The sequence below is a fragment of the Tamandua tetradactyla genome, chromosome 1 (genome assembly GCF_023851605.1).
Source record: "Tamandua tetradactyla isolate mTamTet1 chromosome 1, mTamTet1.pri, whole genome shotgun sequence".
Lineage (NCBI taxonomy): Eukaryota > Metazoa > Chordata > Mammalia > Pilosa > Myrmecophagidae > Tamandua > Tamandua tetradactyla.
In genome coordinates, this window is record NC_135327.1 from 223,599,134 (window position 1) to 223,619,281 (window position 20,148).

The 20,148-nt window shown below is 37.7% G+C and overlaps 1 protein-coding gene across 12 annotated transcripts in view; it reads right to left on the reverse strand.

The window, feature by feature from the left end:
- The window catches only part of ANKRD26 (ankyrin repeat domain containing 26), a 1,272,391-nt gene that overhangs the window by 1,210,626 nt on the left and 41,617 nt on the right, over positions 1 to 20,148 (reverse strand). For all 12 annotated transcript variants that reach the window (XM_077153143.1, XM_077153152.1, XM_077153089.1 and 9 more), the window contains 3 exons: positions 13,151 to 13,223; positions 5,873 to 5,933; positions 5,578 to 5,783 (listed from right to left, as the gene is read on the reverse strand). In XM_077153143.1, the coding sequence (XP_077009258.1) occupies positions 5,578 to 5,783; positions 5,873 to 5,933; positions 13,151 to 13,223 (340 nt within the window). The remainder of the gene's footprint in view (positions 1 to 5,577; positions 5,784 to 5,872; positions 5,934 to 13,150; positions 13,224 to 20,148) is intronic.

The window sequence follows — 20,148 nt, forward strand, 5'->3', positions numbered from 1 at the left end:
AGAAGCTACAAAAAAGAAAAGTCCAGCACCAGATGGCTTCACGTGTGAATTACCAAACATTCAAGAAAGAATTAGTACCAATCCTGCTCAAACTGCTCCAAAAAATTGAAGAGGCGGGAAAGCAACCTAACTCATTCTATGAAGCCAACATCATACCAAAGCCAGACAAACATAATACCAAAGCTCATATTAAAGTCACACCAAAAATACTACCAAAGATATATACTACACCAAAGATACTACCAAAGCCTGACAAAGATACTACAAGAAGAGAAAATTACAGACCAATCTCTCTAATGAATACAGATGCAAAAATTCTCAACATTCTTGCACATCGAATCCAGCAGCACATTAAAAGAGTTATAAAAACATCACCAAGTAGGATTCATCCCAGGTATGCAAGGATGGTTCAACATAAGAAAATCAATTAATATAATACACCATATCAACAAATCAAAGTAGAAAAACCACATGATCATGGCTATTGATGCAGAAAAGGCATTTCACAAAATTCAACACCCTTTCTTGTTGAAAACACTTCAACATGATAAAGGGCATATAGGAAAAACACACAGCTAAAATCATCCTCAATGGGGAAAAATTGAAAACTTTTCCCCTAAGATCAAGATCAAGACAAGGATGTCCACTATCACCATTACTATTCAACACTGTGTTGGAAGCTCTAGTCAGAGAAATTAGACAAGAAAAAGAAATACAAGGCATCAAAATTGGAAAGGAAAAAGTAAAACTCTCACTATTTGCAAATGATATGATATTGTATTCTAAAAACCCCAAAAAATCCATAGCAAAACTACTAGAGCTAATAAATGAGTACAGCAAAGTGGCAGATTAAGAGATCAACACTCAAAACCTGTACTGTTTCTATACACTAGTAATGAGCAATCTGAGGAGGAATTCAAGAAAAAAATTTCACTTACAATTGCAACCAAAAGAATAAAATATTTAGGCATAAATTTAACTAAGAATACAAAAGACCTATACAAAGAAAACTACAAGAATTTGCTAAAAGAAATCACAGAAGACTTAAATAAGTGGAAGGGCATACGGTGTTCACGGATTGAAAGACTAAATAAACTTAAAATGTCAATTCTACCTAAATTGATTTATAGATTGAATGAATACCAATTAAAATCCCAAAAACTTACTTTTCAGAAACAGAAAAACCAATAACCAAATTTATCTGGAAGGGCAGTATGCCCCAAATAGTAAAAATATCCTGAGAAAGAAAAATGAAGTCAAAGTTCTCGTACTACCTAACTTTAAGGAATATTACAAACCTACAGTGGTCAAAACAGCATACTACTGGCATAAAGACAGATATATTGACCACTGGAAGTGACTAGAGTGTTCAAATATAGACCCGCTAATCTATGGACACTGATCTTTGATAAGACAGTCAAGTCAACTCACCTGGGACAAAACAGTCTCTTCAATAAATGGTGCCTAGAACAGGATATTCACATGCAAAAGAATGAAAGAAGAAGATCTGTATCTCACACCCTCTACAAAATTCAACTCAAAATGAATCAAAGACCTAAACATTAGATCCAAGACCATAAAACTTTTACAAGGAAATGTAGGGAAATATCTTATAAATCTTATAATAGGATGCTGTTTCCTAGATCTTACACCCAAAGCACAAGCACTGAAGAAAGTAATACATAAATGGGAACTCATCAAAATTAAACTTTTTTTTTTTTTTTTTTAAAGGAAAGACAGAGAGAAGGAAGGAAGGATAGAAGGAAGGAAGGAAGGAAAAAAGGGAAACATTTTTAAACATTTTCTTGTTTTATTGTATTCTGTTTCTCCGTTTTTGTTACATGGGCTGGGGCCGGGAATCGAACCGAGGTCCTCCGGCATAGCAGGCAAGCACTTTGCCCGCTGAGCCACCGCGGCCCGCCCCAAAATTAAACTTTTGCACAACAAAGAACTTTGTCAAGAAAGTAAAAAGACAGCCTACACAATGGAAGACATTATTTGGAAATGATATATCAGCTAAGGGTCTAGTACCCAGAATATATAAAGAGACTGTTCAATGCAACAACAAAAAGACAAACAACCCAATTACAAAATAGGCAAAAGACATGAACAGACACTTCTCAGAAGAGGAAATACAAATGGCAAAAAGGCACACAAAAAGATGTTCGACTTCCCTGGCTATTAGGGAAATGCAAATCAAAACCACAATGAGATATCATCTCACACCCAGCAGAATGGCCATTAGCAATAAAACAGAAAACAACCAGTGCTGGAGAGGATGTGGAGAAAGAGGCACACTTCTCCACTGTTGGTGGAAATGTCAAATGTACAACCGCTGTGGAAGGCAGTTTGGCGGTTCCTCAGGAAGCTAAGTATAGAACTGCCACATGACCCAGCAATACCATTGCCAGGTATCTACTCAGAGGACATGAGGGCAAGGACACAGACATTTGCATACCAATGTTTATAGCAGCATTATTTACAACTGCCAAGAGATGGAAATGGCCCAAACGTCAAGGAACAGATGAGTGGCAAAACAAACTGTGATATATACATATGGTGGAATATTATGCAACTATAAGACAGAATAAAGTTATGACATATGTAACAACATGGATGGACCTTGAGGACATTATGCTGAATGAGATTAGCCATTAGTCTCACTGATTTGAACTAACATTCATGAATGGGCTTGGAGAATTTCAGTTAAGAGCAGAGACCATTAGGAGATAGAAATAGGGTAGATATTGGGTAATTGCAGCTGAAGGGATACAGATTATACAACAGGACTGATTGTAAACATTCAGAAATGGATAGCACAATACTATCTAACTGTGATACAATAACGTTAGGACAATGACTGAAGCTGAATGTAAGAATGATAGAGGGAGGGGGCTGGGGCACAAATGAAATCAGAAGGAAAGACAGACAATGAAGACTGAGATGGTATAGTTTAGGAATGTCTAGAGTGTACAATGATAGTGACTAAATGTACAAATTAAAGAATATTTTTGCAGGAAGAAGAACAAAAGGAATGTCAATATTGCAGGGTGTTGAAAATAGATGGTAATTCATATTTTAAAACTTTAACTTATGTGTGAGATTAAAGTAAAAAATATTTACTTGGTACAATATTTATATTTTGACTAGTGCATTTCCTAATTTAACTTATATGGACAGTTTAACTGAACACCATAATTACATGGAACCTTGAATAGGGCATGAGGTCATGTTGGTTTGTCCACATTAGTGTGATGCCCGGATAAATACCAGAATGATCTGAACAGTGAATAAAAAAGTATTTGCAAAGTCCCCTTGGGGAAATGGTGAGAAAGAGGGAAAATTTAACTTCCCCATTTAGAAAAGGCCTGATATTCACTCAAGCATCAAAATCAAACAACACAACAAAATCAATAGGCTGAACCCTCAATCTTGGGGTCTGCTCATATCAAACTTGATCCCCACAAAGATAGGTGAAGCCTACTTAAAATTAGCAAAACAGTCACGCTCAAAGAACCTCTTTGGTTGCTCAGGTGTGGGCTATCTCTCAGTAACATGGCAAGCAAACTCACTGCCCTCCCCTTCTCTACATAGTAAATGACTCCCAGGGGTGTAAACCTCCCTGGCATGGTGGGACAGAAATCCTAGAATGAGCTGGGACTTAGCATCAAGGGACTGAGAAAACTTCGACTGAAAGGGGGAAGAGAGAAATGAGACAAAATAAAGTGTCAGGGGCAGAGAGATTTCAAATAGTCAAGAGGTTACCTTGGAGGTTATTCTTATGCATCATATAGATAACCGCTTTTTAGTTTAAGTGTATTAGAGAGGCTAGAGGGAAGTGCCTGAAACTGTAAAAGTGTGTCCTAGTAGCCATGTTCCTTTAAGATGATTGAATAATGATATAACTTTCACAAAGTGACTGTATGACTGAGAAAACTTTGTGTCTGATACTTCTTTTATCTACCTTATGGACAGATGAGTAAAAATAAATAAATAATATAGGGAACAAATGTTTAGATAAACTGGGTAGAGGGAAATACTAGCGGTCAATGAGAGGGAGAGGTAAGGGGTGTGGTATATATGAGTTTTTTCTTTTTTTCTCTTTATTTCTTTTTCTGGAGTGATGTAAATGTTCTGAGAAATGATCATGGTGATAAATATACAACTATATGATGATATCATGAACCACTGAATGCACCACAAGTATGGAATGTTTATACATTAAGAATGTTCATGTTGTATGTCAATTAGTTTTATTAATAAAAATTTTAAATAAATAAAAATGAATAAAAGCTCTGATTTTCCAAATGGAAGATTTATAAGTTTTCAGATATGCCTATGATTATGAGGTAGGAACTAAAGAAATAGAAGCAATAGGATACTTGAGTTTTAGATAAGATATATATGCAAGATTTAACAACTATGAATACTAAAGTTAATGTTTCCTGAAAATAATATGAAATGTATCCACTCCTGGAGTTATTTTTTTAAAAAAATCTACCAGAGACAGTTTTGTACACTCTCTTGGCAGTCTTTTCTTCTTTATAATTCTATAGTTAACAAGTAATTTGTTTTAGAAAAAAATCATAAATTGTGATTTCACTCATTTGATATGTGCATGTATGTGTCCATTAAATGCAAACAATGTTAGGTAAATAAAATCAGAATCTCTCTAGAAAAAAAGTCTATGTTTTTTTCTTTAATTTAAGAGTTCTGCAGCTTAAAATCTGTTTTGTCATTAATGGATGCAGATTTAGAGGTTCATTTGTACAATCAGAGATTTCAATCTTATTTTCGAATAGTAATTAGTGAAAAGACAAAACAGAATACTTATTTCTCTCTTTATTCTCAAGAGATCTAAAACAGAAGTCAAGAATGTACAAAAAGTAAAACAGTTGAGTTAGATATCATAAGAAAACAAAAGGGCCAAAAATTTATAATTCATAGTAAATCGGATAAAGCTTTACATCTCACTTTGTATTATTTATGAACACAGGTTCTGACAAATTAAATATAAGAAATTACTAAACATAAAAGAAGTGAGGATTAAATTTTCTTTCCATTCTTCATAAAACATCAGCAATAAATCATTTAGAACAGTCCGAGTATTTTCTTTCATTCCCTGGCTTTCTTTTCTTAATTTGAATCTGAAAAGCTTCTATCATGCTCTATAGCAGAGTTCCTGCTCTTATTTAAACCCATTATTTCTTTTTTTGTTCTTATAATAATCTCTCTCATTTTGACTCTCTTCAAGATATTCATCTTACCCTTTGTGAATGAATTCCTCCCCCTCATCCCCTTTTCATTTTCAAATTTGTCTAGCTGTCCTCTTTGGTGGCTTTCTAATTCTTTCCTTCCATAATATCATACCAAAGAATTGTATAGTTCCAGCAACTTTTTATAAATCTCAATCCTGTATATCTATCCTATGAACTACTACACTTGTTTTCTATTATGATCTTGAGGAGTTCCACTTCTTTCTAGAATCCTTATCATCACTAGGCTGATACACAATTATGAGAATGGGGGATACAGTATGTGAAAAAACATGGAAAAATTAAAAAAAAAAAACTTTACCTTTGTAACACCAGGGATTGGTGAAGACTTGAGGGAAGGTTTTAGAAGAGGGTCAGGTGATGGAAAGACAACATGAGAGAGGCCCTGGACTGTGACCGGCAACTGCGGAAGGGTTTCAACCATATCTTCTTGTTCACTATTGGAACTATTGCCCTCTAACAAGGTTCTATTTTCTGGTCTCACAAAGCTATGTTTTTCTTCAATTACTGTAAAAACAAAGTAAACAGTATATAAAATTACCTGTAATTTCAAATCAGTGAATAAAACAAGATTGGGCAGTCTTTAAATAGCTTACTATTTTTCCTGGATTGCTGAGACGCAGTCATTAGCTTTGTTAAACTTGGTTTAGGGAGATTCTAGAAACAAAATAATAGTTTTAGGAACAAAAGTAATAAATTTGATATATATACATAGAGCTATAATATTAACAATTACTGTATGATCTACTACAAAGAGCACAGCTTTGGAGTCATCATTCAGATGTATAATCCAATCCCAGTTCTGCCATTTAGTAACTCACCTACATCCTCTCATTGCTGAGGATTATGAGAAATTATATAGATTCTTCTCAAAATGTAACTCCCGTTACAAATAACTGATTATGATATCTGTCAGATTGCTTTTTTAATTAAAGTAATATAGAACAAAAATTTATCTCTGGATAGTTTAGAGTATTATTGAAAAACACTAGCATTAAGAACTTAAAATTATTTGTTATAGTTTGAAATGTATTTAGCAACATGTCTACATGATTTATATGGTTATCCAATTTATCTCGTGCTGGAGGGAAAATGTGAGGCTTCAGTTCTTAGTAGTACCTTACTTAGATGAGTGGGAATTGCAAACAGTCGAAGCTGCTTCTGTTTGTCAAAAGCTGAAAACAGGAGTGGGCGGGCCACAGTAGCTCAGCAGGCAGAGTTCTCACCTGCCATGCTGGAGACCCAGGTTTGATTCCTGGTGCCTGCCCATGCAAGGAAAGAAAAAAAAAAAAAAAGCTAAAAACAGGAGGAAGAGGAGCAAGATGACTGCATAGGGAAGTGTAAAATTTAGTTAGTCCTCTAGAACAGCTAGTAAATAAACAGGAACTATCAGGAATAATTATTTGGAAGATATCTGTGACCAAACACACATCATACACCAATTCAAAAGGTGGGAGGGGCTGAGAACACAACACAGAACTGTAGTAAAGCCTCCATACTGCAGAAGCTGGCCTTCCTTCCCCACTGTCATGGCAGGCTATGTTGTAGAAATTTCTCCATGGAAAAAAGAAGCAGTCTTCACTAGGAGCAAAGGAAGGTAGCTCAATCAAGCTTCAATTAGGCTTTTAATGAACAAATTTGAATAGATGAATGCAAGCTTCCAGCAGAGATAAACCAAGAGCAAGCAGGAAAGGAACCCTGAGGTTTCTCACAGCAGAAAAGGGACACATAAAGCCTGGTACCAACTACAGCTCTTGACTGGCAAAACTTGGAGACTGGGAACAGCCTTTGAAAATTAAAAAAAAAAAAAAAAAAATTCTTAGCAGTCCATTAAAGAAAGCCTTGGGCATTTTCAATTTCAGTACTGACCAGGCAAGGGTGGAGTTAAGATAGGTCTGTGAGACAAAGTAACTAGTCAGTGAAGGAGATAATTCCCTATAGGGCATATCTCCCCCAAGACAAGCGTGAGGGTGGGGCGTGGAGGGTGGGCAGAGGGCAGAGCCCAACATAAGTGGTGGCTCTCATTCAGGGAATCCAGACTCTGGGGGCTAGAAAACTGAAACAGCTAAATCCCAACTTTTACTTCAGCCTCTATTTCAACCATGCCCCTTGTGGGGAGAGGCTGCTGAGAATTAAAGGCACAACATCACTTTACACTGGTAGAAAGCTATGGGCTGACAAGCACCACCTGTTGGGAAGGACAAGAAAAGCACACAGTCTACAGGCTTCACAGGAAAATCTTACAATCTGATACCGATTACACACTCCTCCTGAGACCTGGGCCTGTCTGCTCAGGAAAATCTGATTTGGGTCAATCATATCTGGGGATTCTTCCTCAAACAAAAGGTTCCATATGGGCAGGGCAAGAACCAAAAAACTAGAGCTGAAAAATTCTCAGCAGTTAAACAGAAGCTGTACTAGAGGTCTAGAATAAGTTGAATTGAATGCCAAAGAACAGATAAAGAACAAAGCCAACAAACAAGAAAACCACAGGTAAAAGAGTGAAAAGAACCTCCAGAACAAACTAAGCAAGGAAACCAGATGCCTTGGACACCAGGCAAAAATTAAAAGTCATACTAGGAAAAACAAAGATATGGCCCAAAGGAACAAACTAACACTTCAAACAAGATATAAGGAGTTGAAACAAAAATTAAAGGTGTTCAGGTGCTGCAATGGTGGCTCACTGGCAGAATTCTCGCCTGCCAGGCTGGAGACCTGGGTTCAAATCCCGATGCCTGCCCATGCCAAAAAAAAAAAAAATTGAAGGTGTTCATACAAATATCCTAAATCAAATCAAAAATAAAATCAATGAGGTGAAGGAAAATATGGACAAAGAAATGAAGAATATAAAGAAGACACTGTGTGACCATCCAGAAGAACTCAAAAGCATGAAAAAACAAATGGAAGAACATATGGGAATGAAAAATACAATAGAAGTGATGAAAAACACAATGGAGACATAAAACAGCAGATTTGAAGAGGCAGAAGAAAGGACCTTGAAGTAGAGGACAGGACATCTGAAATCCTACACACAAAAGAACAGGGGGAAAAATGGAAAGCACTGAGAAGCATCTCAGGAAATTAAATGACAACATGAAAAGCATGAATATATATTTATGGTTGTTCCAGAAGGAGAAGAGAAGGGAAAGGGGGCAGAAAGAATACTGGAGGAAATAATCACTGAAAATAACCCATCTCCTATGAAAGATACAAAATTATCCAAGAAGCACAAGATCCAAGAAGCACAACAGACCCCAAATAGAATCGATTTGAACAGACCTATTCCAAGACACTTACTAATCAAACTGTCAAATGGCAAAGACAAAGAGAAGGATGCATGGATGGTTCAGTGGTAGAATGTTCACTTGCATTCAGTGGTAGGATGTTCATTTGCATTCAGTGGTAGGATGTTCATTTGTCCTGAGGGAGACTGGGTTCAATTCCAGGCCCATGCACCAAAACAAAACAATTTTGAAAGCAGTAAGAGAAAAGCGATTTATCACATACAAGGGAAACTAAGTAAGACTATGTGTGGATTTCTCAGCAGAAACCACGAAGAGGAAAAGGCAGAAGTATGATATATTTAAGTTACTGAAAGAGAAAAACTGCCAACCAAGAATTCTATATCTGGCAAAAGTGCCCTTCAAAAATGATGGAGAGTTTAAAATACTCTCAAACAAACAGACAATAAGAGAATTTGTGAACAAGTGAACCTTATCTATAAGAAATACTAAAGGGAACACTACAGGCAGATAGGAAAAGACAGAGGAGAGAGAGGTATGGAAAAGAGTGTAGAAATGAAGACTGTGAGTAAAGGTACAGAATAAAGTCATGATGCAGGTAAAAATGTGGATGAACCTTGAGGACACTATGTTGAGTGAAATTAGCCAGAAACAAAAGGACAAATACTATATGGTCTCACAAATACGAACTAACACTAATAAGCAAACTTTGAAAATTAAAGTTGAGAACACAGATTTTCAGGAAATAGAAAGACATTAGAAATCTGATGCTGAAGGAATACAGAATGTTCAACAGGACTGATTGTAAAGATCCAGAAATGGACAGCACAATAGGATCTGATCATAGCAAGCTGAGTGTGAAGATGGTTGAAAGAAGGCTTGGGATATGTATGATACCAGAAGGAAAGACATCATAAACACTGGGAATGCATAACTTAGCAAAACTAAACACAGACAATGAGGATAACTAAATGTACAAATATAAGAATGATTTTATATGAAGGAAAACAAGTGAATGTCAACATTGCAACATATTGAAATGGGACAGTAAATGGAAAAAATACAATAAATTCAAATTAGGATCTATGGTTAACAGTAACATTGTAATATGTTTCCATCAAATGTAAAAAAAGCAAATATGCTTTTTATTTCTTGCTTTGTATATGTTATATTACACAATTTAAAAAATTTAAAAAAAGGCAATATACAAAGCTAAATGTCAATAAGAGTGGGACATAAGGAAGGAGTCTGGGATTCTTGGTGGTAGTACTGTTGTTTCTCCTTTTTATTTTATTTTTATTCTTCATTTTTTTTCTCCTCTTCTTTCTTTGCAGAAGAAATGGAAATGTCCTCATGTGTGGTGGTGAATACACATGTGATTATACTGGGAACCACAGATTGTTTACTTAGGATGGATTGTATAGTGTGTTAATAAAACTGTTTAAAAATATACAGAAAGATACAAGTGCTAGAGAAAATGTAGAGAAAGAGATGCAGCTATTCACTGTTAGTAGGGAAACAGAAGGGTACAGCCCCGCTGGAGGCCAGTATGATGGTTCCACAGGAGGCTAAGTACAGGGTTGCCATATGATCCTACAACCCCGTTATAGGTATATACTCAGAAGAACTGAAAGCAGGGACAAAAATGGACATTTGCACACTGGTGTTTATGGCAGTAATATTCACAATTTACAATGGATAGATGTGGCCTAAGGGAACATGGACTGATAATCGGAAGGGTGAACTGTGCTGTGTACATACCACGGAATACTGAGTGGCTGAAAGAAGGAATGAAGTTGTGAGGCATGCAAGTGGTGAATGAACCTTGAGGACAATATGTTGAGTGAAATAAGTCAGAAATAAAAAGACAAATAATATAATGCCTCACTAATATGAACTAACTATAATGTGCTACCTCTGAGGAGTGAATTTGAGAGCATAGATGATCAGGGGAACACTTATTGTAAAGGTTCCTACAACGTAAGCTCTTACGGCAGTCACATCTATTCATGAGTTATAATGGTTACTGCTAAATTATGAGCTGCTGAGCTCTTTATGTATAACCTGGTCATCCCCTGAAACTTCTGGTATCTCTGTGACATCTGAGACCCAGAGCTACAGTTTTGCAGCTATGAAAGTCAGCACTACCCCATACAGCAACTGTCAAAAAAGCTGAAAAAGAGATCAGAATAAGTAGACAAATGAATGAAGCTGATATAGTTAGGACTAAGGTAAATCAGACTAAAAGGGTAAAGAATGAGACTGACTGTGTTTCAAAACTTCAACTTTTGCATAAGAATAAAGGAAGAGATGTTTGTTTGGTTCAAAATATATTTTCGTAGCAAACTAATTTAACTTGTATGGTCAGTTTATTAGAACACCATAATTATGTGGAATCTTGAACTGGAAGTGAGATCTTGTTGATTTGTACCACTTAGTGTACCACCTTGAATAGGGAGTGAGATCTTGTTGGTTTGTACAGGTTAGTGTGATGCCCCCATACATCCCAGAGTAATTTGGACAAAAAATGAAAAAGGATTTGCAAAGTCTCATTGAGGCATGGAGGAAATGTGGAATAAACTTTCCTACTTGGAGAATTCCTGATATTCTTGCAAGCATTGGGAACTAACAATTTAATAGACCAAGTTCTTGCTCTTGAGCTTGCCCTATGAAACATATTCCTGCAAAGGAGAAGTTAAGCCTACTTATAATTATGCCTAAGAGCTACATTCAGAGAACCTTCTATGTGGCTAGATGTGGCCTCTTTCTCTAAACCAACTCTGCAAGTAAACTAACTGCCCTTCCCCAAACATTAGGCAGGACCCCCAGGGGTATAAACCTCCCTGGCAAAGTGAGACATGACTCTCAGGATGACCTAGTCCTGGCATTGTGAATGAACTGAGAAAGTTTTTATGATCAAAAGGGGGAAGAGAAATGAAGCAAAATAAAGTTTCAGTAGCTGAGAGATTTCAAATAGAGTTGAGAGGTTATTCTGGAGTTATTCTTATACATTATATAGATATCCCTTTTTAGTTTTCAGTGTGTTAGGACAGCTAGAAGGAAATAACTGAAAATGCTGAACAGTAATCCAGTAGCCTTGACTCTTGAAAATGACTGTAAAACAATATAACTTATACAGTGTTGAGCGTGTGATTATGAAAAACTTGTGAATGACATTTCCTTTATCCAGAGTATGTACATATCAGCAAGAAAATAAAGACATTAAATAAATAAATAATATAGGGGTAAGAGGCATGGGATGTTTTGGACATTCTTTTTTATTTTTTTCATTCCTATTTTTATTTATCTATTTATTTTGAGTAATGAAAATGTTCAAAAATTGATTGTGGTGATAAATGCACAATTATACGATGATACTGTGAACCACTGATTCTACACTTTGGATGATTATATGGTATTTGAATATATCTCAATAAAGCTGCATAAGAAAAAATAAAACCACAACAAATAAACAGAGTAATAAAGAAAAAAAGCTAAAAACAAATTATCATACAAATTCATCCCCTTCCAAGAAAAAAGAAGGGGAAAAAAAAAGAAAAATCCTTGTGGGGCAATGACTGATGAATGAAAGTGAGCATGAACACATGGGCATGCACATAAACACACGCACACACAAACAGCTTTTAAGTAGAAAGCTGCAAATAAATATGTGAAAACAGATACAGAGAAATGGAGGAAAAGAATAGACCACAAAAATGTTTACTGTGAAGGAAGAATTAATCTTGGGGTAAATAAAGAAGAAAAGAAAAGAAAAAACAGGGGTAGAAAGTATGAGACATGACCACTCAATCAAATACAAGCTTAGCCAACATAGAACAGAAGAAACATAATTACAAAAAAGCATGTAGATGTTTCTTGAAGATGACTGTATAATGATACAGCTTTGACAATGTGACTATGTGATTGTGAAAACCTTGTGTGTGATGCTCCTTCTATCTACAGTATGGACAGATGAGTAAAAAATATGGATTAAAAATAAATAAATAATAGGGGGAACAAATGTTAAAACGAATTGAGTAGACTGAAATACTAGTGATCAATGAAAGGGAGTGGTAAGGGTACTGGGAAAAAAATATGGGGAACAAGGTTAAAATATATCGGGTAGATGGAAATACCAGTGGTCAACGAGAGGGAGGGGTAAGGGGTATGGTATGTGTGAGTTTTTTCTTTTTGTTTCTTTTTCTGGAGTGGTGCAAATGTTCCAAGAAATGATTATGGTGATGAATACACAACTATGTGATGTTACTATGAGCAACTGACTATACACCAAGTATAGAATGTTCATATGTTAAGAATGTTATTGTTTGTATATTGTTTTGTTTTGTCAATAAAAATAATTTAAAAAAAGATTCAACAGAAGACAGATTTATCTAAATAGATCCACAGCTAACAGAACTGAAAGAGAAATAGATTACCAAAAAAAGCATGTAGAAAACTGTGTGTGTGTGTGTGTGTGTGTGTGTGTGTGACTCACAGATAATTACAACAAACTTTGTCCATACTACGTCCCTACTAATAATGATTTATATTACTTTTTGATTGTTTAAGAGTAAATACTGCATAAAACTAAATTTAGAGCAGGAGAATTAATTTTATGTGAGAGCATTTCACCTTGGTATCAAAATCTAAGTCTTCATCATCGGATGTAGGCCATGAATCATCAACACCAGGTTTGCTGGAAAGCCTTTAGAGCAAAAATATACAACAAAATGAGTGCATTCATTTAAAAAAAAGAATCTGATGAGAAGCTGGCTATCTATATAGTAAAGAATGTTTCTTAACATAATTAAAATTTGGCTTATTTTTAAAAAAGCATTCAGTTATTTATTTCTGATTCCACCTCTACCAAATTATGAATTATTCAATGAAGACTCATTTTTAGACCTCATAACAAAAAATGACAGTCAATTTACTGGCAAACCTGAGAATACTTTTCATCACCAAAGCTTTTCAGACGGACAGAACTTCTGTTACCTGAATTGGAACAAACCTGATAACCTAAAACTATCCCTTCTCCATGGTCTGTCCCATGTTTCAAGAGTGTGCCGGTTTAAAGTTGTTATGTATCCCAGAAAAAGCCTTGTTCTTCTAATCCTGATTCAATATTGTAGGGTGGGAACCTTTGACTAGATTTTTTCCATGGAGATAATCCACTCAGTTGTGGGTGTGACCTTTTGACTAGCTGGAGATGTGATTCCACCCATCAAAGTGTGCCTTGATTAGTTTACTGGAATTCTTTAAAAGAGGAAACATTTTAGACAGAGGTGAGAGCTGACAGAGCCGACAAAGAGAGCCTACATAAGACCCAGACATTTGGAGATGCAGAAAGAAAATGCCCCCAAGGAAGCTATTTAAAACCAGACGCCAAAGACCACAGCAAACGCCAGGCATGTGTCTTCCCACCTCTGTGTTCTGGACCCATCAGCCCGACATCTTTATCTGGATGGCTGAGTTTGGACACTTCTATGGCCTTAGAATGGGAAACTTGTAACTTATTAAATTCCCATTTTAAAAGTCATTCCATTTATGGTATATTGCATTTCAGCAGCTTTACAGACCAAAATAGAGTAATCCTTATCTTTCAAAAATGGTAGTCTTGGTTCTTTAGCACCTTATCAAGAAGGTAAAAGTACTACTCCTCTTTCTTCCCTTTACTCTAAAAGAGTACAGGAAGTCCCTGAAATTTTTGAAAACAAAATGTTCAAATGCCAAAGAATGCATTTATATATTGTTAGTGGGACCATTGCTTCCAGAGAGACTAAAACATCAAAAATTACAAAATCCAATTTCTTTCCTATACAGATTCTGTCTTATTCAGGTCCACATAAACTAGCAAGTCCATAAAATCCATAACAGGTGCTTAGATACCCTAGTAGAGTGACTTTTGAAAAAACAGTGTCCTGATAGTTATACCTCTATCTCCCTAAATACTGTCTAGGTATCTTCCTTCCTATGAACACTCACTTCTAGATGCCTCCTTCTGCAGGACTCAGTAGCAGTCCCAATATTTAAACATTCAGTATATGAAGACAGATTCCAGGAACAAGGATGGGCTCAAATGACCAAGAGTGGGCACTCCCTATTTCCTTACTGCTGGGAAACAAACTAAACATAGTCTCAGTAACTGACCCTCCACACAGGTATATTATCAAGTACTCAACAAAAGCTGACTGACCTGACAGTCATCCCCATCCTACCCTTCCCCTTCACGTACAGGGGAAGGATATCAGTGAATTAGACAAAGGGGTGAAGGTTAGAGGACACCTACACTTGGCCACAGACCTAGGTAGTACAGCAACCTTCAACCTCCTAGTATGCTAGGGGGTCTGAGTCACCCTTTCTAAGTTGGGGTACAGGTAGATGATACCACATTCCTATCTGCTATGAAGTCTCTTCCCAGAGGCTCAAGTTATTTTAAGATCTTTCAATAGAAATCCTGAAGTTTATTAATACCTCCAATTCAAAAAACAAATTTTTAAAAAGCAGCAACCTGTTCAGGACTCCCATGAATCCCCTAAGCCTTTCTAGATAACTTCCAATATCCCATGACCTTCATTGCTATGATTTATCTTTATCAAATGTGTCAAAGAATCCAATACTCCAATGCATTACTAAGGGCTCTCTAGAAGAACAGAACCAGCAGGAAATATCTGTAAATATGTTATTTATAAAAGTGTCTCACACAACCGGGAGAACGCAGGAGTCCAAAATCCATGGGGCAGACTGGAGCACTGGCAACTCCAATGGGTCTAGATGAACTCCACTGGAGAGGTTGGCTGGCTGCAAAGTGAAAGTTCTCTCTTCTCCCCTAGAAGTCTTCAACTAATTGGATCAAATCCACCTGCTTACATTCTCTTGTTTGCAGAAGACACATCCTTAGTAGAGCGTAGATGTTATCAGTCACAGATGCAATCAGTTGACTAATGATTTAACAATCCAGCTTTCTGGTTTATCAACAAGCAACAAAACATCCTTGCATTAACAGTTATGCCAGAGCTTTCCTGATCAGACAACTAGGCACTATCACCTGGCCAAGTTGATACCTGAACCTAATCATTACAGGCCACCACTTGTCAACTTGGCACCTACACACATCACCTTAAATCATACTTAATCTCTAAACAGAACATAATAACAGACATATGTTTCACCTAACAATACTCAACTGTCCTGCATACAATCAGAAATGCACTAAATCTCTCCAGAATAGGGTGCAAGTCTGTGCTGGTTTGAAAGGAAGTATGTCCCCTAGAAAAGCCATGTTTTAATCGAAATCCCATTCCCTATTCAGTACTGTATGTTTGAAACTGTAATGAGATCATCTCCCTGGATGATGTGATTTAGTCAAGAGTGGTTATTAAGCTGGATTAAGTGATGACATGTCTCCACCCATTGGGTGGGTCTTGATAAGTTTCTGAAGTCCTATAAAAAAGGAAACATTTTGGAGAACGGAAGAGATTTGGAGAGAACAGAGAATGCTGCAGCACCACAACACAGAGAGTCCACAAGCCAGCAAGCGACCTTTGGAGATGAAGAAGGAAAACGCCTCCCAGGGAGCTTCATGAAACCGGAAGACAGGAGAGAAAGCTAGGAGATGACGCCGTGTTTGCCATGTTCCCTTCCAGCTGAGAGAGAAGTCCTGACTGTATTTGCCATGTGCCTTCTCATTTAAGGTTGATGAAACCCTGAACTTCATCAACCTTCTTGAACCAAGGTATCTTTCCCTGGATGCCTTTGATTGGACATTTCTATAAACTTGCTGTAATTGAGACATTTTCTCGGCCTTAGAACTGTAAACTAGAAACTTGTCAAATTTCCCTTTTTAAAAGCCGTTCTGTTTCTGGTGTGTTGCATTCCAGCAGCAAGCAAACTAGAATAAAATCCTTAGTTAATATTCATTCCTAAACTTGGTATTCTATAACTTAAATACTATAACATGAACAATACAACTTTTGTCATATGATAAGAAGAAATATTTGTTTTATGTACAAATACAAAAATAAAACTCATAAAACAAGGAGGAAATATTTATACCATCACAGTCCTCATTTTTGTAACTGGACATGTGGTTGTAGTTCATATTTATCACTACCTTCTTCCACTACCTATTTCATGTTCCCTTTACCTTCAGCAAGCACTTCAGCTGGCTGTGGTTCTTCCCTTGGTGGGGTGACCCAAACCTTCATTCCTGATAAAACCAGAGAATTCCATGAGTATGTGCCCACGCCTGCACTTCATTTGCTATGAAGTATGTTCCTTAATCAGAAGCAATGCTGTGTGGAATCACAGGACGGTGGATAAGGCTCTCTGTAAGTCCACAGATGGTAGTTTCGGCAGAAGAACTGCATGCAGGAAAAGCAAACCCATCCAGAGTATGTTGGTCTATTCCAGTTAGGACAAATCACTGCCCTTTCCATGATAGAAGTGGTCCAATGTAATCAACCTGCCACAGGTAGCAGGCTGATCATCACCTCAGGAAATGGCACCATATTGGGGACTGAATGTTGAGTTTCTGCTGCTGGCAGATGGGGCATTCAGCAGTGGCTGTAGCCAGATCAGCCTTGGTGAGTAGAAGTTCGTGTTGCTCAGCCCATGCATAACCTCCATCCCTACCACCACGTCACTTTATTCATGAGCCCACTGGGCAATGACAGAACTGGCTGTAGAAAGAGGAAGATTTGTATCCATTGAACAGGCCATCTCATCCACTTCATTAGTAAAAACTTACTCTGCTGGTAAGTATTCACATGGGACACAAATATCTTTGTTTTTTACCCACTCAGAAAGATCTATTCATATACTTCTTCCCCAAACCTCTTAATTGCCTTCCAAGTCCCTGACCATCAAGCCAAACCATTAGCAACAGCCCATGAGTCAGTATACAAGTACACCTCTGTCCAATTCTCCTTCTAAGCAAAATGAATGAACAGGTACACTGCTCGAAGTTCCTTCAGGGACATTTCAGAAAGGAGCAGTAGGGCTGCAGCTGTCCACTTTTGGGTGGTACCTACATATCATGCAGAACGATCTGTGAACCAGGCCCAAATTTTCTCTTCCTCAGTCAGCTGATTGTAAGGAACTCCCCAAAAGGCCATAGTTCTCGGCTGGGAAAGAGAAGGTAATGTAGCAGGAGTGGGGGCTATGGGCATTTCAGCCACTTCCTCATGTAATTTATCTGTGCCTTCAAGACCTGCTCAAGCCCCATCTGTTATATACTATTTCCATTTTATGATGGAGTGCTGCTGTGCATGCCCAACTTTATGGCTTGATGGGTCAGACAAATCCAGCTTATGATAGGCAACTCAGGTCTCATGGTAACTTGATGGCTCATGTTTAAGCATTACATCTCTACTAAGGCCCAGGAATAGGCTGTGCTGGTTTGAAACTGTTGTGTTTCTCAGAAAAGCCATATTCTTTCAACCCTAATCCACACTTGAGGGAGTAGACCTATTGTAGGTGGAATCTTCTTGATTCAGTTGTTTCCATGGAGATGTGACCCACCCAATTGTGGGCGGATCTTTTGATTAGGTGGTTTCCATGGAATATGTCTCCACCCACTCAAGGCAGGTTTTAATCAACTTGCTGAAGTCCATTAAGAGGGAACTATTTCAAGAAAAGCTTCAGAGCTGACACACAGAGACATGTGGAGATGAAGAAAGAAAATCCCCCTGGGGAAGCTATTTGAAACTAGAAGCCAAAGGACCAGCACATTCCAGCAACGTGCCTTCCCAGATGACAGAGGAGTTTTAAATCAAGATATTTTTTCCCCTGGATGTTTTAGTTTGGACATTTTTATGTCCTTAGAACTGTAAATTTGTAACTTAAAAAATTCCCTTTATAAAAGCCAACCCATTTCTGATATACTGCATTTCCAGCAGCATTTAACTAAAACACAGGCTAAAAGTTGTTTCTCAAAAAGAGTAGTTATCTACAGAGGATGATTTATTACTTGGGATTTTCTAAAGCAACAGAACCAACAGGACATATGTGTAAATATGAGATTGATAAAGGTATCTCACACAACCATGTGAATGCAAGAGTCCAAAATCCATAGGACAGGCTGTGAAGCTGACAACTCCAATGAAGGGTTTCAATAAACACCACAGGAGAGGCTCACTGGCGGAGGCTGAACAAGCAGTGAAAATTCTCTCTTCTTCCTTAAAAGTCTTGAACTGATCGAATCACATTCAACTGATTGGATTATCTCATTCCCACACATATTCCCCTGATTTCTGTCTATACAAATTGTAAAACTCAGGTGGGCCACACTGGCTCATTGGCAGAGCTCTCACCTGCCATGCCGGGGACCCAGGTTTGATTCCCAGTGCCTGCCCATGCAAAAAAACAGTTTTGTAAAACTCACATAGTTCTTTTGGAGTATAGCACACCTCCTCATGGGTCACACTTTGCACCTTACCTATCAGAGCCTGTTGGGACCTTACTTTAGTTATAGGTTGTTCTAGTTTGCTAGCTGCCAGAAACCAGAGATAGATTGGCTTTTAATAAAAGGGGATTTATTTTATTTAGTTCTTTAGAGGAAAGGCAGCTAACTTTCCACTGAGTTTCTTTCTTACATGGGAAGGCACAGGATGGTCTCTGCTGGCCTTCTCTCCAGGCCCCTGGGTTCCAACAACTTTCCCTGGGGTGACTTCTTTCTGCATCTCCAAAGGCCTGGGCTGAGCTGCGAGTGCTGAGATGAGGAATGCCAAGCTGCTTAGGCTGTGCTACGTTGTGGTCTCTCATTTAAGCATCAGCCAATTAAGTCAAACGTCCATCATTGCAGCAGGCACGCCTCCTAGCTGACTGTAGATGTAAATCAGCAACAGATGAGGTTCACATTCCATTGGCTCGTGTCCGTAGCAACAAAACTAGGTATGCTCACCTGGCCAAGTTGACAACTGAATCTAACTACCACAAAGGTCTTGAAGGGAAGAAGAGTGGTGGGGACAGGTCATGAAAAGAATGAAAAATGTCTTTCAAGCCAATTACCTAATTGCACTCTGCTGCAGTTTCATCTGGAGAAATAGGATTAATTGTTCCAAGCATAGGAGTGAAGGTTTTTTCCCCAGGGGAGGTGGTTTCAGGTTTAGCAGACACTGAAGGGTTAATGTCTTAAGTGGAGGATGGATGGCAGAATCCTCAGGACAGACTGGAGGTTGGGTAACTGTCTCCTCAGGGCAGGCTGAAGACTGGGTGGTTGTTTCTTCAGGACAGACCATTACAGGTCTATCTAGCAAAGAGCAGAATCCAGCATGTCCATGTCCCCACTGCCATTATTACCAACCCATATGTCACTATCCCGAGTTTCAGAATCCACTTCTTTTCTAATAAGAGCCCTTACTCTAACAGCAGACACTCTACAAGGCTGAGAATTTAGTTTACGTTGTAAATCTGCTACTCGTACAATGAAACTCTGGGATCTGGTTTTCAGAGATCTCAAGTCTGCAACCACAGGAAATAAGATTTTCTTTCAGGGCACACAAAGAAACCTTTATGTCTTTCATAGGGCATTTAACTTGCAAATCTCAAGCCTTTAGCTCATCCCTTTCTCTCATAACTGTATCCAGCATATCTAAGAACAACCAGCCAACATCATTATACCTCTTAAT